This window comes from Protomyctophum parallelum, assembly GCF_964188405.1.
Source record: "Protomyctophum parallelum genome assembly, chromosome: 1".
Taxonomy (NCBI): Eukaryota; Metazoa; Chordata; class Actinopteri; order Myctophiformes; family Myctophidae; genus Protomyctophum; species Protomyctophum parallelum.
The window spans coordinates 97365993-97391415 of record NC_139697.1 but is presented as its reverse complement, the minus strand read 5'-3'; the positions used below and the strand labels follow the sequence as shown (position 1 = coordinate 97391415).

General features: G+C 45.7%; 1 protein-coding gene across 1 annotated transcript in view; it reads left to right on the top strand.

Moving 5' to 3' along the window:
• LOC310855755 (disks large homolog 4-like) overlaps positions 1–24652 on the top strand; it is a gene marked incomplete at both ends in the record, with an annotated part of 202944 nt that extends 178292 nt beyond the window's left edge. The window contains 10 exons of the mRNA XM_083760883.1: positions 1084–1186; positions 4972–5086; positions 9539–9718; positions 13061–13106; positions 13209–13239; positions 14253–14300; positions 18310–18411; positions 20440–20612; positions 23534–23646; positions 24550–24652. Of these exons, the coding sequence (XP_083617009.1) occupies positions 1084–1186; positions 4972–5086; positions 9539–9718; positions 13061–13106; positions 13209–13239; positions 14253–14300; positions 18310–18411; positions 20440–20612; positions 23534–23646; positions 24550–24652 (1014 nt within the window). The remainder of the gene's footprint in view (positions 1–1083; positions 1187–4971; positions 5087–9538; positions 9719–13060; positions 13107–13208; positions 13240–14252; positions 14301–18309; positions 18412–20439; positions 20613–23533; positions 23647–24549) is intronic.
• Between the last annotated feature and the right edge of the window lie 771 nt (positions 24653–25423).

The following is a 25423-nucleotide window of genomic DNA, read 5'->3' as shown; positions in this document are numbered from 1 at the left end:
AACCCATTCTGACCTGAGATCAGATTCTAAAAATGTCAGTCGTTCTTCGATTATTCAAAAATAGCAGACCTACAAGCTCGTATCGCGCCACTCGGTGGCGCGCTATGAGCTTGTAGATCTGCTATTTTTAAATAGCTAAAGCATAACATGATGCCAACACCAAAATGGGTGCCCGGTCAGAATGGGTTAATGATTCATTAGATTATCCACGCTGACCACAACATATTTTTCTTTCTTTTCTACTCCCTATCAGGGAAGCACACACATATTAATATCTTCAAAAGAGCCAGCGTGATCGAGCCAATGTGTGTTCTTTAATGAATTCAAAGGTCTTGGTTGTGGAAGCAAAGACTCACTGTATTAGGGGTCCAAATGGAACGGCTTTGATATAAAGCAACTGACGTCTGACAGCCAGTCTTGTTTTTTGTTTTGTTTTTTTAAATATATTTTTTATCCCACGATTTTGTAACCCATTTTTCACCCCTGTGTCAATCATCTAATGTGATCCTGGGCTCTACACACCCTCCACCAACCTAGTCCCCATATATGGGGGACAAGGGGAGAGCAACGGACTTGAAGTCTTGTTTTTGGCAGCAATTTTTTGTTTTAGTCATAGTCATAGTTTTCCTTTAGTCTAGTTTTAGTCGACTAAATCTACAGTTGATTTGAATTGTATTTTGGCGGGCCTTGATGCTGTCGTAATGACTGATTTTACACATGCTGAAAATAGCCCACAATGCGTCACAGATGAGCTTGTAGATCGGCTATTTTCAGCATGCAACCAAGTGTAAAATGACTTATACTGGATCTCTCCCTAGTCTAGTTTTTACAACGAAATTGTCAATATATTTAGTCTTAGTTTTAGTCATCATAGCTTAGTTTTCATTTTTTTAATTTAGTTTTCCTCAGTGAAAAATAGGTAGTCAACGAACATTTTTCGTCTTAGTTTTAGTCGACGAAATCAACACTGCTGGCATCACTGCTGCTAGAGCCGCGGGGGTTTCAGTCAGGCTGAATTTCACTGGATTAAAAAAATGTATTTTTTATGGTCTAATAATATTTGCTTGTGTTTCTTGTGGTCAGGTGAACGGTGTTGACCTGCGCATGGCCACGCACGAACAGGCGGCGGCCGCCCTGAAAAACGCCGGACAGACGGTCACCATCATCGCCCAGTACAGACCAGAGGGTGAGTCAGTTTATCATCACCCAGAGGGTGAGTCAGTTTATCATCACCCTGCAGTACAGACCAGAGGGTGAGTCAGTTTATCATCACCCAGAGGGTGAGTCAGTTTATCATCACCCTGCAGTACAGACCAGAGGGTGAGTCAGTTTATCATCACCCAGAGGGTGAGTCAGTTTATCATCACCCAGAGGGTGAGTCAGTTTATCATCGCCCAGTACAGACCAGAGGGTGAGTCAGTTTATCATCACCCAGAGGGTGAGTCAGTTTATCATCACCCTGCAGTACAGACCAGAGGGTGAGTCAGTTTATCATCACCCTGCAGTACAGACCAGAGGGTGAGTCAGTTTATCATCACCCAGAGGGTGAGTCAGTTTATCATCACCCAGTACAGACCAGAGGGTGAGTCAGTTTATCATCACCCAGAGGGTGAGTCAGTTTATCATCACCCAGTACAGACCAGAGGGTGAGTCAGTTTATCATCACCCAGTACAGACCAGAGGGTGAGTCAGTTTATCATCGCCCTGCAGTACAGACCAGAGGGTGAGTCAGTTTATCATCACCCAGAGGGTGAGTCAGTTTATCATCACCCAGTACAGACCAGAGGGTGAGTCAGTTTATCATCACCCTGCAGTACAGACCAGAGGGTGAGTCAGTTTATCATCACCCAGTACAGACCAGAGGGTGAGTCAGTTTATCATCACCCAGAGGGTGAGTCAGTTTATCATCACCCAGAGGGTGAGTCAGTTTATCATCACCCAGTACAGACCAGAGGGTGAGTCAGTTTATCATCACCCAGTACAGACCAGAGGGTGAGTCAGTTTATCATCACCCAGAGGGTGAGTCAGTTTATCATCACCCAGTACAGACCAGAGGGTGAGTCAGTTTATCATCACCCAGTACAGACCAGAGGGTGAGTCAGTTTATCATCACCCTGTACAGACCAGAGGGTGAGTCAGTTTATCATCACCCAGAGGGTGAGTCAGTTTATCATCACCCAGTACAGACCAGAGGGTGAGTCAGTTTATCATCACCCAGTACAGACCAGAGGGTGAGTCAGTTTATCATCACCCAGTACAGACCAGAGGGTGAGTCAGTTTATCATCACCCAGAGGGTGAGTCAGTTTATCATCGCCCTGCAGTACAGACCAGAGGGTGAGTCAGTTTATCATCACCCTGCAGTACAGACCAGAGGGTGAGTCAGTTTATCATCGCCCTGCAGTACAGACCAGAGGGTGAGTCAGTTTATCATCACCCAGTACAGACCAGAGGGTGAGTCAGTTTATCATCACCCTGCAGTACAGACCAGAGGGTGAGTCAGTTTATCATCACCCAGAGGGTGAGTCAGTTTATCATCACCCAGTACAGACCAGAGGGTGAGTCAGTTTATCATCACCCAGTACAGACCAGAGGGTGAGTCAGTTTATCATCACCCAGAGGGTGAGTCAGTTTATCATCACCCAGTACAGACCAGAGGGTGAGTCAGTTTATCATCACCCTGCAGTACAGACCAGAGGGTGAGTCAGTTTATCATCACCCAGTACAGACCAGAGGGTGAGTCAGTTTATCATCACCCAGAGGGTGAGTCAGTTTATCATCACCCAGTACAGACCAGAGGGTGAGTCAGTTTATCATCACCCTGCAGTACAGACCAGAGGGTGAGTCAGTTTATCATCACCCAGTACAGACCAGAGGGTGAGTCAGTTTATCATCACCCAGAGGGTGAGTCAGTTTATCATCACCCAGTACAGACCAGAGGGTGAGTCAGTTTATCATCACCCTGTACAGACCAGAGGGTGAGTCAGTTTATCATCACCCAGAGGGTGAGTCAGTTTATCATCACCCAGAGGGTGAGTCAGTTTATCATCACCCAGTACAGACCAGAGGGTGAGTCAGTTTATCATCACCCAGAGGGTGAGTCAGTTTATCATCACCCTGTACAGACCAGAGGGTGAGTCAGTTTATCATCACCCAGAGGGTGAGTCAGTTTATCATCACCCAGAGGGTGAGTCAGTTTATCATCACCCAGTACAGACCAGAGGGTGAGTCAGTTTATCATCACCCAGAGGGTGAGTCAGTTTATCATCACCCAGTACAGACCAGAGGGTGAGTCAGTTTATCATCACCCTGCAGTACAGACCAGAGGGTGAGTCAGTTTATCATCACCCAGTACAGACCAGAGGGTGAGTCAGTTTATCATCACCCTACAGACCAGAGGGTGAGTCAGTTTATCATCACCCAGTACAGACCAGAGGGTGAGTCAGTTTATCATCACCCTACAGACCAGAGGGTGAGTCAGTTTATCATCACCCTACAGACCAGAGGGTGAGTCAGTTTATCATCACCCAGTACAGACCAGAGGGTGAGTCAGTTTATCATCACCCAGAGGGTGAGTCAGTTTATCATCACCCAGTACAGACCAGAGGGTGAGTCAGTTTATCATCACCCAGTACAGACCAGAGGGTGAGTCAGTTTATCATCACCTATCATTTGTAGGCCTCAAGATCAGGTAGATTATAGTTGTACACAGTTAAAAAAAAATGCTATAAATCGCTGGGCGCTATGATTTAATGGATTAAATATCCCCGGGCAATCGGAGTTTGCATGTTCTCCCCGTGTCCCCTAGGGTAGGTACCCTCACAAAAACATGCAGCAATCCTGGTCACTAAACTGCCTCCCCCTGGCCAGCCGGGACGCCTGATGGAGGGGAAAGGAACTGGTTGGAATAACGCGTTCCTTCCACGCGCTACGTCCAACCAGGGAAACCCCCCCCCCGTCAGGTGTAAAGGAGCAACTTGGACACTCAGGCATGAAGGAAGCATGAGTTCAAGTCCGTTGCTCTCCCCTTGTCCCCCATATATGGGGACTAGGTTGGTCTCCCCTTGTCCCCCATATATGGGGGACTAGGTTGGCGGAGGGTGTGTAGAGACCAGGATCACATTAGATGATTGACACAGGGGTGAAAAATGGGTTACAAAATCGTGGGATAAAAAACATATTTAGAACGGCTCCCCCAAAAATACACGTCACGTCACATCGTCACAAGCGATGCATTGTCAGCTTGTAGATCTGCTATTTTCACTAGTTTGCGTCTCGAGGCAAACGTCTTAATTTTTTTTTGGGGTCTTGAGCTAAAACATTTTTTGAGTGGTGCAACCACTCCTACAACCAGCAATGTCCGTGTCTACCTATGTACCTATGTGTCTAGTAGTACTGTCTACCTCTCTCAAAGGGCACCTACGGATGGCTGCAATTCGAAACTGGCCTCTGTAAAATCTGAATCCCCCCCACCCCCCCCCCCCCCCCCATTTTCCCTCACTGTATATTGTATCTTTTCCCTTTTTTGCTTCCCATATGATGAATTCCTGTTCTGTACTTTAGCTACATAGAAATGTCTATTTGTATGTCTCTAAATGTCTGTATGTCTTTAAATGTTTTGATGAATTGAACAATGTGGACCCTGTTGTAAACAAGTGTAATGCTTAATTGGGTCGTCCACTCACAGTTGACAGTCTTTGTATTGAGTTTGTGCTTAAAATGTACTGTAAATTCTACAAACTGTTAATAAATATTTCAATCAATCAATCAAACCTACCTATGTGGCCATGAGCACGAGTATATGACTTATTTGTACCAGTAGGGGGCGCCAGAAACAGAGAGAGTTAGTGCTGCTAATGAGAGAGAGAGAGAGAGAGGTGTGTGTGTGGGGGGGGGAGTTGCACCACTCAGTTCAGAATACAGAACCGCTGGTTTCCATCATGTCTGATGCGTTGTTGTGTTGTTGTGTTCAGAATACAGCCGCTTCGAAGCCAAGATCCACGACCTCCGAGAACAGCTGATGAACAGCAGTATGGGCTCTGGAACCACCACGCTGAGGAGCAACCCCAAGAGAGGCTTCTACATCAGGTACTGTACCGTATGGGTTCTGGTTCTGGTACCACCACGCTGAGGAGCAACCCCAAGACAAATAAGACAACATCGAAGGATATAAACAAGTCAAAGAATTTAACAGTAGGATAGAACATTGAAAACACAAAAGAAATACACAAAAAGTAGATACTTTTGCTATATTTTCTTACTTGAACCTGAAATGTAACAGTGTTTCCACCCGCGGCAGAGACTACACAGTACATGTGAGGAGAAAAAAACAAAAAAAACAATTTTCTGCTCAGTCAACATTTGCTGCGTAAACACAAAGAATGCTCTCAGACTATATTATCCCATTCTGACCTGAGATCAGATTCATATGAGGTTTCCACTGGACACACACTGGTCTGATTTAACGCATTCTGACCTGAGATCAGATTCTAAAAAATGTCAGTCGTTCTTCGATTTTTCAAAAATAGCAGACCTACAAGCTCGTAGCGCGCCACTCGGTGGCGCGCTATGAGCTTGTAGATCTGCTATTTTTCAATAGCTAAAGCATAACATGATGCTGACACCAAAAGGGGTGCCCGTTCAGAATGGGTTATATTATATAATAATAATAATAATAACTACATACGCAGCAGAAATCCAGAATGTTAATTTAAACTGTGAGAACGTAACAGTTGACCCGTTGTAACGGGGCTCAGAGTTGAACGAACAGTCAGTCAGGGTTTTTCTTTTTTTTTTTACAATGTACACTGCTCCAACAGCACTGTAATTACAGTATACAGCCTTCCTTTGTGTACTGTACCAAAAGACAGAGAACAAACTGGAGTTTTCAAACCGGACCTTTGGTCTGTGTCTAGGGATTTTATTGTGACAGCCACACATTAATGTTGCAATATATAATAATAATACATCATTAATACAGTTTTTTATTTTATTTAACCCATTAAGACTTGAGGACCGATTCTAAATCAGTTTTTCGTCGTTCAGAATTATTCAATATCATTTTTCAAACACTTTCAAGATTATATATACACACCATTTAGCCAACGCGGCGGGGGCGACTGTGGCTCAAGAGGTAGAGCAGGTCGTCCAATGATCCATGGGTCGGCGGTTCGAATCCCGGCTCCTCCTCCTGTCTACATGTCGAAGTGTCCTTGAGCAAGACACTGAACCCCAAATTGCTCCCGATGTGCTGGTTGGTACCTTGCATGGCTTCTGCCGCAATCGGTGTATGAATGTGTGTGTGAATGGGTGAATGTAATGCACAATCTATGTAAAGCGCTTTGGATAAAGGCGCTATATAAATGCACCATTTACCATTTAAATCAATGACACAGATGCTTTCCCGGTTTAAAATAATGGGTTAATATTTCCATGCTGCAGTTCTCAATTCAAACATTAAAACATAATGTAGTATAGCCTACATACATTTATATATTTTATTTTTAACCACTTTCAAATGAAGTGTTTGGTGAATAACTTCTGAAGAGCAGCATACAGTAGTATAGAGCCGGTACAGTACAGTACAGTACCGTACAGTACAGTACCGTACAGTACAGTACAGTACCGTACAGTACAGCGCTTACCCAGCCAGGACTTGTTGTGACTAGGGCTGCAACGATTCATCGATTCATCGTAATCGAATCGATTATTCAATTAGTTGTCAACTAATTTAGTAATTTAGTAAAACGACATAGTTTTCATAGATGATTTCCCACTTAACCATAGTTTTTCCAGTGTTAAGTGTAACTAAACTAAATATGAGTGAGCCATCTCTCTTCCCTTACAATCTGATGAAAAGCAAAATATGACACATAACGATTATAGTATCAAGAACGAAACATATGGCTTCAATATGTATTTTTAAATTGCCTATAGAGCACCGAAGTCCTGACGTAACTCGCTCATCCCTTCGATTCCCCTGGTTCGCGGAAGTAATTTCTCTATGGAGAATAACATGGGGTGATCTTAATATCGTCTACTATAAGCGTTGTGGTCCAAAAATAAACAAGCTGTCTCTGCGTTATTGTCAGGGAGGTGTCTCTGTATCGTTTGCAACAGTCAGTCACTCATATATGATACAGTCGGCTTCTAGCGAAAATGTAACTAATTCAGCAGCAGTAACATTAGCGTTTTCTCTCAGTCAGTTCATTCTTCATATCCATATGAGTGAAGCGGCCGGGGTGACATGTTTATTTTTCAAACACAGTTCTTATATGAAGCAATCTAAAAATCCTCCTATGGTGATTTCAATGCAACTAAAAAAATACATGAACCTGGGGACTGACACCTCTACTGAAAGTGACGTCAGACTTCGGTGCTCTATTTGAGTTCAGAAGAGTACTGTTCCTTTTAGACTGACACATGTGTGTAGCTATTCTTTAATCAAATGTATGCCGTCAGAATAAGCCTAAAGACACCATGAGTTGCTTTAATATATTTTTTTATTTAGTTTGTCTTGACCTAAAATGTATTTATAAGGTGATACCTAAATAAGTGTCATACTCAAGTCAACGTGGTGGCAGACCTGTGGGATATTATAGTGACAGACGGCAGTTTGGTATTTTTTTGCGGGTGGTGAAGTAAGCTGAATAGAACTTGTATTATCGGCGGACGTGTTGCAGGTGGATTCAATCATGACAAATCAAAGGATGTCTTTTAATTACCTCAGAGAGCACTGTGTGTGCTCAGCCAAACGTTTACATAATCATGCACGGAATGAAAAGGCCTTGGAAATATAATCATTTCTACCGAGAGCAAAACTGACTGTCTATTATGTGGGAGGCGCAGAAGTTACACCGTCAAACAAGAGATGTACGGCACCTCAAAAGGAGCACAAAATGTACTCTGCATTACCTTAAAGGACAACTTTAGTTTTTTTCATATATCGTTTATGACATGCACAAATAAACCAACAATTTACTGTAAATTTTGCTCTTAAAAAAAAAGAAAGAAAAAATCTTAATTTGTAGTGTGGACCATGGTGACATTGATCAAATCTTGATGAAAAAACGCTTCTACTATATTATTTAGGCCCCCACAATCTAAAGCTATGTTTCTATGTCAGTGGTTCTTCGATAAAATAAATAAATAGCAGACCTACAAGCTCGTAGCGCGCCACTCGGTGGCGCGCTATGAGCTTGTAGGTCTGCTATTTTTCAATAGCTAAAGCACCAAAATGGGTTCCCGCCCCAAAATGTGCTGCACAAGGTGCCCTTTTTTTTCACTTGAGCACCTGCCCCTCTAAAATGTCTGTGCACGCCACTGGGTCGTTGTGGTTCAGAGTAGAGAAGTTGGCCATGATGTCAATCCACGATCCAAACCCAACCTGACAGATCCGTCTGGTTCTGAGCCTTCACTAAAGCCCTTCATGAAGGACGAACCGATACAGAGATATACCATGGCTTCAATTTATTATTCTCTGTGCGTCGTCATCACATGCATATACATCTTTTAACCGTTGTCACGTGTGGAACAGAAATGCATGAAATACATTAATCCATTCTGAACGCCGACGGGCACCCATTTTGGTGTCAGCATCATGTTATGCTTTAGCTATTGAAAAATAGCAGATCTACAAGCTCATATCGCGCCACCGAGTGGCGCGATATGAGCTTGTAGGTCTGCTATTTTTGAAAAATCGAAGAGCGACTGACATTTCTAGAATCTGATCTCAGGTCAGAATGGGTTAATCAGACCCAGTGTGTGTCCAGTGGAAACCTCGTGTGAATCTGATCTCGGGTCAGAATGGGTTAAAATGTGTTTCCAGCTTGAGGTTATTGAGACCAAAGTGAAACAGACAAGCGTAATAGCATAATAATCATCGCTGTCGGGTGGAAACCTCATATGTCCAAAAGTGTTACTTTTCAGGATACAAATAAAAAGGCAACAAAAGTGGTATAGCAGATCCGCAAGCTCCAAATGCGTCGCTTCGTGCTGTGTTTTGAGCTTGTAGATCTGCTACATTTTTTTTTTTTTTTTAAGATATTCTTTTTGCGGCTTACGCCTTTTATTGATTTTTTAAGGGACAGACAGTAGGCTGACAGGAAACGGGAGAGAGATGGGGGGGATGACATGCAGTAAAGGCCGTGTCGGGTTCGGGAGTCGAACCCGCGGCACACTGCGACTGGATTACCAGTCCGGTGCCCAGACCGTTACGCCACGGCCTGGGCCGATTCTGCTACTTTTGAATGCTTTATTTTATATATTTATACAGTAATGTACGGTAATATACAGGTGTGATGGTACAATTTGGAGTTTCCTGTAATATACACATCCGTATTCCATGCTTTTTTTTGCGCAGTGACACGCGCAGGGCTCTGTTTGACTCCAAGAGTCTACTCTGTAGGCATCGTCTGTAGACAGGCTCCACCTCTCCCCCAGGTGTGCAGGGCTCTGTTTGACTACAGAGGACCAGTAGCAGAGGTGTACCAGAACCAGAGGTGTTATTGACATGTCTCCTCTCCCCATGTGCTCATGCAGGGCTCTGTTCGACTACGACAAGACGGCGGACTGCGGCTTCCTGAGCCAGGCGCTGGGCTTCCGGTTCGGGGACGTGCTGCACATCATGGACTGTGGCGACGAGGAGTGGTGGCAGGCCCGGCGGGTCAGCACCATGCAGAACGAGGCCGAGGAGATGGGCTTCGTCCCCAGCAAGCACAGGTAACTACAGACGAGATGGGCAGGTAACTACAGACGAGATGGACAGGTAACTACAGACGAGATGGACAGGTAACTACAGACGAGATGGGCAGGTAACTACAGACGAGATGGGCAGGTAACTACAGACGAGATGGACAGGTAACTACAGACGAGATGGACAGGTAACTACAGACGAGATGGGCAGGTAACTACAGACGAGATGGGCAGGTAACTACAGACGAGATGGGCAGGTAACTACAGACGAGATGGACAGGTAACTACAGACGAGATGGGCAGGTAACTACAGACGAGATGGGCAGGTAACTACAGACGAGATGGGCAGGTAACTACAGACGAGATGGACAGGTAACTACAGACGAGATGGACAGGTAACTACAGACGAGATGGACAGGTAACTACAGACGAGATGGACAGGTAACTACAGACGAGATGGACAGGTAACTACAGACGAGATGGACAGGTAACTACAGACGAGATGGACAGGTAACTACAGACGAGATGGACAGGTAACTACAGACGAGATGGACAGGTAACTACAGACGAGATGGACAGGTAACTACAGACGAGATGGACAGGTAACTACAGACGAGATGGGCAGGTAACTACAGACGAGATGGACAGGTAACTACAGACGAGATGGACAGGTAACTACAGACGAGATGGACAGGTAACTACAGACGAGATGGACAGGTAACTACAGACGAGATGGACAGGTAACTACAGACGAGATGGACAGGTAACTACAGACGAGATGGGCAGGTAACTACAGACGAGATGGGCAGGTAACTACAGACGAGATGGGCAGGTAACTACAGACGAGATGGACAGGTAACTACAGACGAGATGGATAGGTAACTACAGACGAGATGGACAGGTAACTACAGACGAGATGGACAGGTAACTACAGACGAGATGGACAGGTAACTACAGACGAGATGGACAGGTAACTACAGACGAGATGGACAGGTAACTACAGACGAGATGGACAGGTAACTACAGACGAGATGGACAGGTAACTACAGACGAGATGGACAGGTAACTACAGACGAGATGGACAGGTAACTACAGACGAGATGGACAGGTAACTACAGACGAGATGGACAGGTAACTACAGACCAGATGGACAGGTAACTACAGACGAGATGGACAGGTAACTACAGACGAGATGGATGGGCTTCATAGCCAGCAAGCACAGTAATTTAGACATTTAGCAGAGTGACGTACAGTAAGCAAGGTAAAGTACATCAAATCCATATAAATATTCATCAAGGATCATAAGCAAGCTAAGAGCCTAACATCCGTCTAACAGTAGAATGTCTGTACATTGAACTATGATTATAAGACTACAGAGTGCTATGTCTACATGAAATGCGTACAATTACATACGTTGAGTCTTTGCATACGCCTGTAAAGTCGCCGAGGCTAGTTCAAGTGCTGCGGCAAGTGCTAAAGGTTATAAGATGGAGTCTGAAGAGGTGGGTTTTCAGACTAAGACGGAAGACTGGGAGTGGGTCTGCAAAAACAGAACGTCATCAGCATAATGATCAGGTGCAGGCAGTACCAAGTTACCAACAGATTGTGTTTTGGCCAGTGATCAGGTGCAGCCTAGGAAGCACCAACAGATTGTGTTTTGGCCAGTGATCAGGTGCAGCCTAGGAAGCACCAACACATTGTGTTTTGGCCAGTGATCAGGTGCAGCCTAGGAAGCACCAACACATTGTGTTTTGGCCAGTGATCAGGTGCCTAGGCAGCACCAACAGATTGTGTTTTGGCCAGTGATCAGGTGCCTAGGCAGCACCAACACATTGTGTTTTGGCCAGTGATCAGGTGCCTAGGCCGCACCAACACATTGTGTTTTGGCCAGTGATCAGGTGCAGCCTAGGAAGCACCAACACATTGTGTTTTGGCCAGTGATCAGGTGCAGCCTAGGAAGCACCAACACATTGTGTTTTGGCCAGTGATCAGGTGCCTAGGCAGCACCAACAGATTGTGTTTTGGCCAGTGATCAGGTGCCTAGGCAGCACCAACAGATTGTGTTTTGGCCAGTGATCAGGTGCAGCCTAGGAAGCACCAACACATTGTGTTTGGCTAGTGATCAGGTGCAGCCTAGGCAGCACCAACAGATTGTGTTTGGCTAGTGATCAGGTGCAGCCTAGGCAGCACCAACAGATTGTGTTTTGGCCAGTGATCAGGTGCAGCCTAGGCCGCACCAACACATTGTGTTTTGGCCAGTGATCAGGTGCAGCCTAGGCCGCACCAACACATTGTGTTTTGGCCAGTGATCAGGTGCAGCCTAGGAAGCACCAACACATTGTGTTTTGGCCAGTGATCAGGTGCCTAGGCAGCACCAACAGATTGTGTTTTGGCCAGTGATCAGGTGCCTAGGCAGCACCAACAGATTGTGTTTGGCTAGTGATCAGGTGCAGCCTAGGAAGCACCAACACATTGTGTTTGGCTAGTGATCAGGTGCAGCCTAGGCAGCACCAACAGATTGTGTTTTGGCCAGTGATCAGGTGCAGCCTAGGCCGCACCAACACATTGTGTTTTGGCCAGTGATCAGGTGCAGCCTAGGCCGCACCAACAGATTGTGTTTTGGCCAGTGATCAGGTGCAGCCTAGGCCGCACCAACACATTGTGTTTTGGCCAGTGATCAGGTGCAGCCTAGGCCGCACCAACACATTGTGTTTTGGCCAGTGATCAGGTGCAGCCTAGGCCGCACCAACACATTGTGTTTTGGCCAGTGATCAGGTGCAGCCTAGGCCGCACCAACACATTGTGTTTTGGCCAGTGATCAGGTGCAGCCTAGGCCGCACCAACACATTGTGTTTTGGCCAGTGATCAGGTGCAGCCTAGGCCGCACCAACACATTGTGTTTTGGCCAGTGATCAGGTGCAGCCTAGGCCGCACCAACACATTGTGTTTTGGCCAGTGATCAGGTGCAGCCTAGGAAGCACCAACAGATTGTGTTTTGGCCAGTGATCAGGTGCCTAGGCCGCACCAACAGATTGTGTTTTGGCCAGTGATCAGGTGCCTAGGCCGCACCAACAGATTGTGTTTTGGCCAGTGATCAGGTGCAGCCTAGGCCGCACCAACAGATTGTGTTTTGGCCAGTGATCAGGTGCAGCCTAGGCCGCACCAACACAACGTCATCAGCGTAAAGATAAGGATAGAGTCACTTTGCTGCCGCCGGTTTATTGCATGGATGGATGCGTACGTGCGGTGTTGGAGCGCAGTGCGAGGGGCCCCTCATTATCTTTACACCTCGCCATCATCATGGCCCGTTGTATTATCTCTCTCCCTGTCTCAGACTTCAGTGCATCCGTTTGCTTTCTATGTCTCCAGGGTAGAGAGGAAAGACTGGTCGTCTCGCTGCAACACCAAAGAGAGGGTAAGCATCTTTCTGTTGGAATTGTTTTAAAAGATGAACGGCGCTCGTCTTGTCACTAATGTATGGGTCTAACGTAGTCTCTGGGTTGTTCTGTTTTTGCAGGACCATAATCGGGACACTTTGGGCTCTCAAGGTGAGTTGGCAAGGAGCATAAACGTTAAGTGTTGTTTGTCTGAAAGTTCAGCTGTACATACAGTATAGTTAAAATTATCCATTTTCAACTCTTGAGAGTGTACAAATGCAACTTGTATGTGGTGGCAATGCACTTGTTGATTTTGATTGTATTTGTACACGCGTAAATGAAACCAAATCATTGCTTTTGTACTCTCTCATTTGCAACAAATGCAACCAATGTGTACACTCTCAGAGTTAAATGAATTCTTGGGACACAATATTACTATGTGGCCAAGATCTTCCTGGCTGAAAAGTACCCAACTATTACTTGCTTAGATAATTGGCTGTGTCTGAAATCACTCACTCGTTCACTACTGCCTATAAGGAGTTCTAGATTCGAGACTATATAGTGAACTCATCTTTAAAGAATGCATTTTGGTCACTACGCGGGTCACTCTATATAGTGAGTAGTGAGTGATTTGGGAAACAGCCATATAGAGCGTCGCAGTCCCGCCCCCTTTTATGACGACGCCAGGCCCAGGAAATGAATCCCAATGCATTTTTCCCATAGAACGTATTTATTTAAATACCTTTTAAGCGTCGTACGAAGCCAACTCTTGTCGTGACAACACACACACAATGTTTCTTTCTAATTCTTTGTTTGGCCCGAAATTTTGTCATGATTTGTCACGACAAGAGTTGGCTTTGTCCGCGGCGTAAACGTCTTTGAATAAATACTTTCTGAAAAGTCTATGAGGAGACTGTGCGGGGGCGGGACTGTGACACTCTATACTATATCTCTCTGCAGCAGCTAAGTAGCTCTCGTCAGTCACTAACGAGGCACAGTAAAGACAGCCGTGTATTGTACAGTAACAGTGACAGTGACAGCAGCAAGGCAAAGCCTGCAGTTGAAAGTCCTGTTGACGACACTACGAATAAAGAAACTGTCTGACTGTCTGAGTGATGTTTTATTGACGGCACTACTAATAAAGAAACTGACTGTCTGAATGATGTTCTATTTGATGTCCTCAGGGAGAGACGACACCGCTCACAGCTACGAGACCGTCACACAAGTGGAAGGTTCGGATAATATTATAAAGCTTTCTTTTCATGTGATATTTATTATCTGCATGATTTCATAATATCGTCTCTGTCGGGTGGAAACCTCATTATGTCCAAAACTGTTACTCTTCACGATTCACGGTCAAATGTATCAAAGGTGTACAGCAGATCTACAAGCTCGAAAGTTTTGAGCTTATTGAATCTTCTCCTTTTGATGCTTTTGTGTGGCGCCGTAAGTAATACGATCGAGTAAAGGCATACATGGGTAACTGGCGGCCCCGGGGGCCCCCACCTTCACTTAAATGTGGCCCTCAGGTTCGATCAGAATACTGATACAGTATTGTTTTCAGCTGTTACAATTCCAAAACATGCAAACATGACCCTCTTTAGTTACTTCAGTCTAAATTATAGTAGCTTAATGAGTAGTATTAAAATCTTTTTGTCTTTTTTTTTATGTCCAATGCATTTGTATTTAGTTCATAAAGTCCGACATAACTATAATTAAAGGCATTTGAAATTAAATATTTTTTTTACTTTTCAGGATTTTAATTCAAATAATAGCAAAAATAGTCGATCTGCAATCTTGAGCTTGTAGATCGACTATTGTTTTGCTACGACAGTAATATGCATCGTGGCCCTTCCGGAGTGAGGGTGGAAATATAGTGGCTCGGACCTCTCCGTCGTCAAAGTTGCGATGTAGGGCATCATCGATTTACGAAAAAGAGACACAAAAGCTTAGAATATGGAGATGAGAGGTTTCTGCCCGACCGGGCCAGAATATATCAGGGATGGATTGACAGGTTTAAGAGGATCCCCCCCCCCCCTCCCCCCCTCTCCGCTACCACAAACCATCCCTAGTCTCACGACGGCACCCGATTCCATTCTAGCAACAAACAAAAGAAAACATAATGTACAAAGACTTCTTACTCACTGCTCCATTTTCCTCAAGTTAACGTCAGTCAGCCGTCGGCCCCAGAGCTCATTGTGTATGCATGCATGTGTTCCTTGTCTAAATATAGATGCTACCACTCACTGCCAATCCAGACAAATAAAAGCTATAATAACACTAATACGAAGGGATTGCTACCGTAGACTAGCCCATTCTGACCGGGCACCCATTTTGGTGTTGGCATCATGTTATGCTTTAGCTATTGAAAAATAGCAGACCTACAAGCTCGTATCGCGCCACCGAGTGGCGCGATACGAGCTTGTAGGTCTGCTATTTTTGAAAAATCGAAGAACGACTGACATTTTTAGAATCTGATCTCAGGTCAGAATGGGTTAATCAGACCAGTGTGTGTCCAGTGGAAACCTCGTATGAATCTGATCTCAGGTCAGAATGTGTTAAAAAATGTGTTGTCGTCGAATGCAGTGGGTTCGTATTCAGGGCACATACACCCGAGGCTGCTCTGACATGACAGGTGCCAAAAAATAGAAATTGTGATTATATGCATGTTTTGCCATACTGTACTGTACTGTACACCCTGTCCATATAGTTGGCCCCAAACTCCAGCACATTCCTGTGTGTGTGTGTGTGTGTGGGCTGAGGCCCCTGGAGGGCTGAGGGCCCCCCGGCCCTATAGCCTACAGACTGACACTGAATTTACACTTCATTATCCAGGCAGAAGGTGCTCCCACTGCGGCTGCCTCTCTGAGATGGACGTTGTGCCCAAGCAGAGCTAGTCCCAGGGGGGCAGTCAGACAGATATTTTGTGAAGCCTGAAACTCCTGAAAGTTCATATAATGGCCTGTTGTGGCGCTGTCACTGGACCCAGAAAGCCCCATAGCTCCATAGAAGTCCATGTATTTGGGCCCAACTTCACCTAGACTGTATTACCTTAATACACATGGTCATGAATACTTTCTGCTTCCAGTCACTAGTTTAAAGTCTCATTTCTAATGTCATAATATTCTTTTTGGAAAATTATGGTCCCATTTATAAAATAAATGACCATAAAGTCGCATATGTTCTGAGGGGCGTGGCTACCGTTACAGTCTATGATCGGGAGTCCCCACCCACTCGAGTCAAAATAAAAACCAACGGAGAAGAAGGGGGGAAGTCCCGCCTCGTTGGCTCCGTTTGGGCCCAATGGCCAGTTGGGCCCAAACGGAGCCAGCCAATGGCCAGCTGGGCCCAAACGGATCTAGAAAGATGGCGACTTACAGTGCAGGAATAACAGGCTTCATTTTACATCCATGTTAGACCCGGGGAACGCTTTGTCCATATTTTTTACAGTCTGTGGCTAGTCCTCAGTGATGAGTTACATATCTCCTAACCCAGTGGTTCTCAAATAGGGATGTCCCAATACACAGTTTTCGTTCCCGATACCGATACCAGTGTTGTGATTATAGCTATCTAGCTATATATCTCGTGTTGTGTTTATACACCTATCTAGCTATATACAGTATATCGCATTGTGTTTATAGCTAACTATATCTCGTGTTGTGTTTATAGCAGACTCCTCGCTCAAAATGGACATTGGCAGTTTTGGCAACTCCAAAGCAAACTCCACATGCCCCAACATTTTATTTACTGTACCTGCCATAGTGTCAACCCCTTACCCCTGTGTCGGGTCGGTGGTTAGACTGGCATAGTGTCAACCCCCTTACCCCTGTGTCGGATCGGTGGTTAGACTGCCATAGTGTCAACCCCTTACCCCTGTGTGGGATCGGTGGTTAGACTGCCATAGTGTCAACCCCCTTACCCCTGTGTGGGATCGGTGGTTAGACTGGCATAGTGTCAACCCCTTACCTCTGTGTGGGATCGGTGGTTAGACTGGCATAGTGTCAACCCCCTTACCCCTGTGTGGGATCGGTGGTTAGACTGGCATAGTGTCAACGCCTTACCCCTGTGTGGGATCGGTGGTTAGACTGGCATAGTGTCAACCCCTTACCCCTGTGTGGGATCGGTGGTTAGACTGGCATATTCGCTGATACCGATAATGACCCGATATGATAAATTAGGGCAGATACTGATACTTTTCCGAGTTGGTAACCAAATGGACCCTTGTCTAGATCTTCAACTCTTGAGAGTGTAAAATGAAACCAGTTTATTTATTTTTTCATTTTAAGCTCTCAAGAGTTAGATTATTCTTAAACATCTGCATTAAAGTCTATACACAATTAGAGAATGTAGAATAATTGTTTTGCCTGTTATCTTTCCTAATGGTACCAACATCAATCACAGCATGGAATTGTAGACACAATCTTATCCAACTAAATATCCTTTAGTTCTTGGTTCTGATGTAAAGTCGCTTGTAAATTAGGCGTGACTGGAGATAGGGAGGCAGAGAAAGGCCCCTGGGTGCTGGTGTCAGGATGTGATCCAAGTAGGACCCAAATGCGAGGAAGTCAGAATCAAGTGGAAGTTTATTTTAACAGAGGTTTGCAGGAGAGCAACACCATCAAACAAACAGACTTGGAACTCAGGTTTACAAGACAATAAAGAATAATACAACAGAGAACAAAACCAAACACAGGGTTTAAATAGGCACAAGATTAACAGGACACAGGTGAACTCAAATCAAATCAACACAAGGATTGGCTGAGGGGAAAACAAGACACAGGTGAAACAAAGAACCACAAATCAGGGAAGGTGAGACAACGCAGGAACCAACTACAAAGGAAACAGGAAACACAAAGCATCACTTCAAAATAGTATTCAAGAACACCATAGCATAACTTCAGAATACGTTTCAAGAACAACAAAAACAACACACGGAAGGCAGATCATGACAGCTGGTCCCAGCGGCCCCCATTTGGCCTTGGACACATTTTGCTATGATATCAATGCTGTGATACTATGATACACTATGATAATACTAGGTCTCTCTCTCTCTCTCTCTCTCCACAGTTCATTATGCGAGGCCTATCATAATACTAGGTCTCTCTCTCTCTCTCTCTCTCTCTCCACAGTTCATTATGCGAGGCCTATCATAATACTAGGTCTCTCTCTCTCTCTCTCTCCACAGTTCATTATGCGAGGCCTATCATAATACTAGGTCTCTCTCTCTCTCTCTCTCCACAGTTCATTATGCGAGGCCTATCATAATACTAGGTCCGGTGAAGGACCGGGTAAACGACGACCTCCTCTCCGAGTTCCCGGACAAGTTCGGATCTTGTGTCCCCCGTGAGTAATGCAAACATCCACGACATTGAGCCAATGAAAAGCAAAGGATTCTCTGATGGCTCTGTGTCTACTGTACTGTACGTGTGCTCTGTCTGTGTCTACTGTACGTGTGCTCTGTCTGTGTATACTGTACGTGTGCTCTGTGTCTATGTGTACGTGGTCACACTCTGACATGGAGGGAATGACCGAACGAGCGCTCATGGGTTGTGGATGGTTCCCACGCACAGTGGTGTGAAGTAACTACGTACATTTATACTTACATTTACAATGACGTACTTTTTTATTATTTTATTTAACCTTTATTTATTTACCCATTCTGACCTGAGATCAGATTCTAAAAATGTCTATTACATCCTGACAGTTTCATTATTAACCCATTCTGACCAGAGATCAGATTCTAAAAGTGTCTTCGATTTTTCAAAAAATAGCAGACCTACAAGCTCGTATCGCGCCACTCGGTGGCGCGATACGAGCTTGTAGATCTGCTATTTTTCAATTGCTAAAGCATGACATGATGCTAACACCAAAATGGGTTCCCGTATACAGAATGGGTTAACCAGTAAAAACACATTGAGACTGCATCTCTTTTACAAGTGGGAAGTGGCCAAGAGGCAGAAATAGAATTACACTTCAATACCACACCGTAAATGTCACATTATAGAACAGCAAATAAAATATTATCCATGATGCAACAAATCACCAACGTGCTGATCTTTTAGTGGCAGGGCAGAAATCCACAATGTACAACATTTAAACAGAAATAAGGGCCTTTCTGTGTGGAGTTTGCATGTTCTCCCCGTGTCCCCTAGGGTAGGTACCCTCACAAAAAACATGCAGTAATCCTGGTCACTAAACTGCCTCCCCCTGGTCAGCCGGGGCGCCTGATGGAGGGGAAAGGAACTGGTTGGAATAACGTGTTCCTTCCACGCGCTACGTCCAACCAGGGAAACTCCCCCCTGTCAGGTGTAAAGGAGCAACTTGGACACTCAGGCATGAAGGAAGCATGAGTTCAAGTCCGTTGCTCTCCCCTTGTCCCCCATATATGGGGACTAGGTTGGTCTCCCCTTGTCCCCCATATATGGGGACTAGGTTGGTCTCCCCTTGTCCCCCATATATGGGGACTAGGTTGGTCTCCCCTTGTCCCCCATATATGGGGACTAGGTTGGTCTCCCCTTGTCCCCCATATATGGGGACTAGGTTGGTGGAGGGTGTGTAGAGCCCAGGATCACATTAGATGATTGACACAGGGGTGAAAAATGGGTTACAAAATCGTGGGATAAAAAATATATAAAAAAAAAAAAAAAAAATGAATATATATAGGCATGAACATAGGCTAGTACTGTATAGTACATATCCAAACATGTGCAGGTGTTGGACTGTACGTCTAAGATGATCCTTTTGAAACTTCTCGAGGGAATACATACGTACAATTTTGAGGTATTTGTACTTTACTTGAGTATTTCCAATTTCCAGTACTCCACTACATCTCAGAGGCAGAAATAGTAGTTTTTCTCCGTTACAATTCTTTGAAAACTTTAGCTACTACTTTACTTTTGGTACTTTAAGTACATTTTGAAGCCAATACTTTTGTACATTTCAAACTTTTACTTGTAACGGAGAAGTTGTACGTCGCAGTATTGATACTTTTAACCCATTTTGGGGCGGGAACCCGTTTTGGTGTCAGCATCATGTTATGCTTTAGCTATTGAAAAATAGCAGATCTACAAGCTCATAGCGCGCCACCGAGTGGCGCGCTACGAGCTTGTAGGTCTGCTATTTTTTGAAAAATCGAAGAACGACTGACATAGAAACATAGCTTTTTCAGGAAACTGTCAGGATGTAGAAGACATTTTTAGAATCTGATCTCAGGTCAGAATGGGTTAAGTACATTTTGAAGCCAATCCTTTTGTACATTTCGAACTTTTACTTGTAACGGAGAAGTTGTAAGTCGCAGTATTGATACTTTTATAGGAAGTAAAAAAACATGCGAGTACTCCGTTTCCCCCCCACTGTCCCGTACGTACGCAGACACCACGCGGCCTAAGAGGGAGTACGAGGTGGACGGGAGGGACTACCACTTCGTGTCGTCCCGCGAGCAGATGGAGAAGGACATCCAGAGCCACCGCTTCATCGAGGCGGGACAGTACAACAGCCACCTGTACGGGACCAGTGTCCAGAGCGTCAGGGAGGTGGCCGAACAGGTAGGAACACAGTACAACAGACCAGTGTCCAGAGTGTCAGGGAGGAACACAGTACAACACCCACACTGTACAGGACAGTACAACAGCCACCTGTACGGGACCAGTGTCCAGAGGGTCAGGGAGGTGGCCGAACAGGTAGGAACACAGTACACTACACCCACACTGTACAGGACAGTACAACAGCCACCTGTACGGGACCAGTGTCCAGAGTGTCAGGGAGGTGGCCGAACAGGTAGGAACACAGTACAACAGACCAGTGTCCAGAGCGTCAGGGAGGTGGCCCAACAGGTAGGAACACAGTACAACAGACCAGTGTCCAGAGCGTCAGGGAGGTGGCCCAACAGGTAGGAACACAGTACAACAGACCAGTGTCCAGAGCATCAGGGAGGTGGCCGAACAGGTAGGGACACAGTACAACAGACCAGTGTCCAGAGCATCAGGGAGGTGGCCGAACAGGTAGGGACACAGTACAACAGACCAGTGTCCAGAGTGTCAGGGAGGTGGCCGAACAGGTAGGGACACAGTACAACAGACCAGTGTCCAGAGCATCAGGGAGGTGGCCCAACAGGTAGGGACACAGTACAACAGACCAGTGTCCAGAGCATCAGGGAGGTGGCCCAACAGGTAGGAACACAGTACAACAGACCAGTGTCCAGAGCGTCAGGGAGGTGGCCCAACAGGTAGGAACACAGTACAACAGACCAGTGTCCAGAGCGTCAGGGAGGTGGCCCAACAGGTAGGGACACAGTACAACAGACCAGTGTCCAGAGGGTCAGGGAGGTGGCCGAACAGGTAGGAACACAGTACAACAGACCAGTGTCCAGAGCGTCAGGGAGGTGGCCGAACAGGTAGGAACACAGTACAACAGCCACCTGTACGGGACCAGTGTCCAGAGCGTCAGGGAGGTGGCCGAACAGGTAGGGACACAGTACAACAGCCACCTGTACGGGACCAGTGTCCAGAGCGTCAGGGAGGTGGCCGAACAGGTAGGGACACAGTACAACAGCCACCTGTACGGGACCAGTGTCCAGAGTGTCAGGGAGGTGGCCGAACAGGTAGGGACACAGTACAACAGCCACCTGTACGGGACCAGTGTCCAGAGTGTCAGGGAGGTGGCCGAACAGGTAGGGACACAGTACAACAGCCACCTGTACGGGACCAGTGTCCAGAGTGTCAGGGAGGTGGCCAAACAGGTAGGGACACAGTACAACAGACCAGTGTCCAGAGCGTCAGGGAGGTGGCCGAACAGGTAGGAACACAGTACAACAGACCAGTGTCCAGAGCGTCAGGGAGGTGGCCGAACAGGTAGGAACACAGTACACTACACCCACACTGTACGGGACAGTACAACAGCCACCTGTACGGGACCAGTGTCCAGAGCGTCAGGGAGGTGGCCCAACAGGTACTGCACCATTGGGTCCCAAACTTTTTCATGTCAAGGACTAATTAGCCCACAGACCCCCATTTGCAAAGATATGCCAGACTCCAGAGACCCCCATTTTTATATTTTTTAATTGTGCAGCACTAGTGTCCGAGGCACATTTTTGGAGATAAATTCAAAATAATTATGAAAAACCGATAAGACAATGATTGAAATGTGTCTTATCCAGGTTTTTCTTCAAACTGATTGAATGAATCCAGACCAACTATCGTTTCAAAATGCTCAGCACACGACCAAAGACACTACACAAAGGCTATAGGCGTTTCTAATAGTTATATTATTATTATTATTATTATTATTAATCATTATGCGTGTCCATGGCAAGAAATAGAATATCGATCGATATGATGTGCTTTCACTGGAGCTGGAGTGAATGGCTTAGTGTTCAGGATCTGATCGGAACGACTGCTTTACAGTAGCTATGTTCAGTACTCGTACCTTAGTCTTCAGGATGTGACCTGGGAACGACTGCTTTACAGTAGCTGTAAATGTGGTAAATGGTGCATTTATATAGCGCCTTTATCCAAGGCGCTTTACAGAGATTGTGCATTACATTCACCCATTCACACACACATTCACACACCGATGGCAGCGGAAACCATGCAAGGCACCAACCAGCACATCGGGAGCAATTAGGGGTTCAGTGTCTTGCTCAAGGACACTTCGATAGTAACTCTGGGGGAGCCCAGGTTCGAACTGGCAACCTTACGGTTACCATCCAGGCACTCTACCCCTGAGAAACCACCGCCCTAGCTGCCGCCCTAGCTGTAGTACAGTAAATGTTCAGAACCTGCATGCAACTGTTTTAACCCATTCCAAATAGCAGACCTACAAGCTCGTAGCGCGCCACTCGGTGGCGCGCTACGAGCTTGTAGATCTGCTATTTTTCAATAGCTAAAGCATAACATGATGCTAACACCAAAAAGGGGTTCCCACCCAAAACCGGGTTAACTGATTGTTATCAACAGACAGTGGCCCAACTGTTACTTTTCAGGATTCAAATCCCAAAAATAGCAAACGTAGAAGATTGACAAGATCCGCTATGCTTTTGCTGCTGATCGATGCTGTAGGTGTGATCACGTCGTAGGGCGTTCATTTAGGGGGGAAAAAAACTAAAACAGAAAGATATTAGAATATCATGGAGATGCCCACGACAGCAACGATATACAGTATTAACCTCCTCCCTCGTCGTGTGTGTGTGTGTGTGTGTGTGTGTGTGTGTGTGTGTGTGTGTGTGTGTGTGTGTGTGTGTGTGTGTGTGTGTGTGTGTGTGTGTGTGTGTGTGTGTGTGTGTGTGTGTGTGTGTGTGTGTGTGTGTGTGCGTGCGTGCGTGCGTGCGTGCGTGCGTGCGTGCGTGCGTGCGTGCGTGCGTGCGTGCGTGCGTGCGTGCGTGCGTGCGTGCGTGCGTGCGTGCGTGCGTGCGTGCGTGCGTGCGTGCGTGCGTGCGTGCGTGCGTGTGTGTGTGTGTGCGTGCGAGCAGCAGGGTAAACACTGCATCCTAGACGTCTCAGCCAACGCCGTGCGCAGACTCCAGGCTGCACAGCTCCACCCCATCGCCATATTCGTCCGACCCAAAGCCCTGGAGAATGTGCTGTATGTATTCTGTTACGTTCTGTATGTTACGTTCTGTATGTATTCTGTTACGTTCATTATACTCTGGTGTGTTTAGGGACAGGGCGCTCTTCCCGTGGGTCAGAGTTATTTATTTTTCCCCCATTGAAAACACCATAGGGGTCTCAATTACATCATGGCATATAACTTAACCCATTCTGACCTGAGCTCAGATTCATACGAGGTTTCCAGTGGACACACACTGGTCTGATTATAACCCATTCTGACCTGAGATCAGATTCTAAAAAATGTCAGTCGTTCTTCGATTTTTTCAAAAATAGCAGACCTACAAGCTCGTAGCGCGCCACTCGGTGGCGCGCTATGAGCTTGTAGATCTGCTATTTTTCAATAGCTAAAGCATAACATGATGCTAACACCAAAATGGGTTCCACGTTCAGAATGGCTTAAATTGGATATGAAGCATCAACTCATTCAACGGACAGTATCCAAAGAGTAAGGAGAAAATAATATCTCCAAAAAAAACACATACATTATCAAATGTAACATCAACATGTAACATGTATGTCATATAAAAGACAACATACCTGACGGAATGAATCACTGCCGGGGCCGGTCTGTTTATTATTTTTGGAACACGGTTCTCATGTGACTCGACGTTAAGACGAACCCCTATCTGTGGGTGTTTTCTATGGAAAGAAATACTTCCGTGGCGTGACCCACCCAGGGGAGTTACGGAATGGTCGTCAAGACTTCCATACTCTACTAGTGTACATCTGTAGTCTACCACGTGTCACATGCATGTGTGACACTAATACAGATATTGTTCAATACAGGATATTGGACATATACAGCACATTGTTGATTCCATTCTGATAACAGATGATTGTGTGTGTGCGTGTGTATCTGTGTATGATATTGTTGCAGTGAAATCAACACTCGCCTGACAGAAGAGCAGGCCAGGAAAGGCATGGACAGAGCTCTGAAACTAGAACAGGACTTCCTAGAATGCTTCTCAGGTAAACACTGACGGCGCCGGGCCTTCACCAGAACACGGGTCTGGGCCGGGGACAACACTCGTTTCATTCACGGAGAATGTAAACTGATTTTGTTTAAGCATCAACGTCATTTCCTTGAGCGGGTACTTCCACCAAAACCCCGCAACTTCCGCCCCAAAACAAATGATAGCCTCTACAGCGTAGGTCTTCTCCAGCGTGTCCTTGATGGCAGGGCCGGATTAACACCTCTGAGGGCCCCTGGGCACTGAAGCTAGAAGGGCTCCCCTTCACACGCACGCAACATTTTTGCTGTTTTGTAGCCGTTTTGGGGCAGTTTTATGCCGTTATATTGGCAGCCAATCTAGCGCATTGTTGCTGCTTTAGACACAATTGCACTTTTCAGCTGCCCTTCTCACCAACACTAAAACACTAATCTTTTTAGACACCATTTATTTATTTAAATTTTTTTGAGGGGCCCCTGGTGCCCATGGGCCCCTGGGCACGTGCCCAAAGTGCCCATATGGTAGATCCGGCCCTGCTTGATGGGGAAGATAACTGTGAGAGGTCGAGAGGTGATATAACTTTGAGCTTGATCATCATTTATTTGTTGTCATGCAACACATGTTGCAGAATATACTTATAAGACCCCTTCAATGATTATTTCATTCCCTCCACCATAATGTGGAAGTTGTAGATATTCATATCTTGCTATGAAAGATTTTTGAGTGGTGCAACCACTCTGAGGAACAGCAATGTCCGTCCCTCCCCTTTTTATCTTTCTTCCATAAAGAGATGTTCTCTCT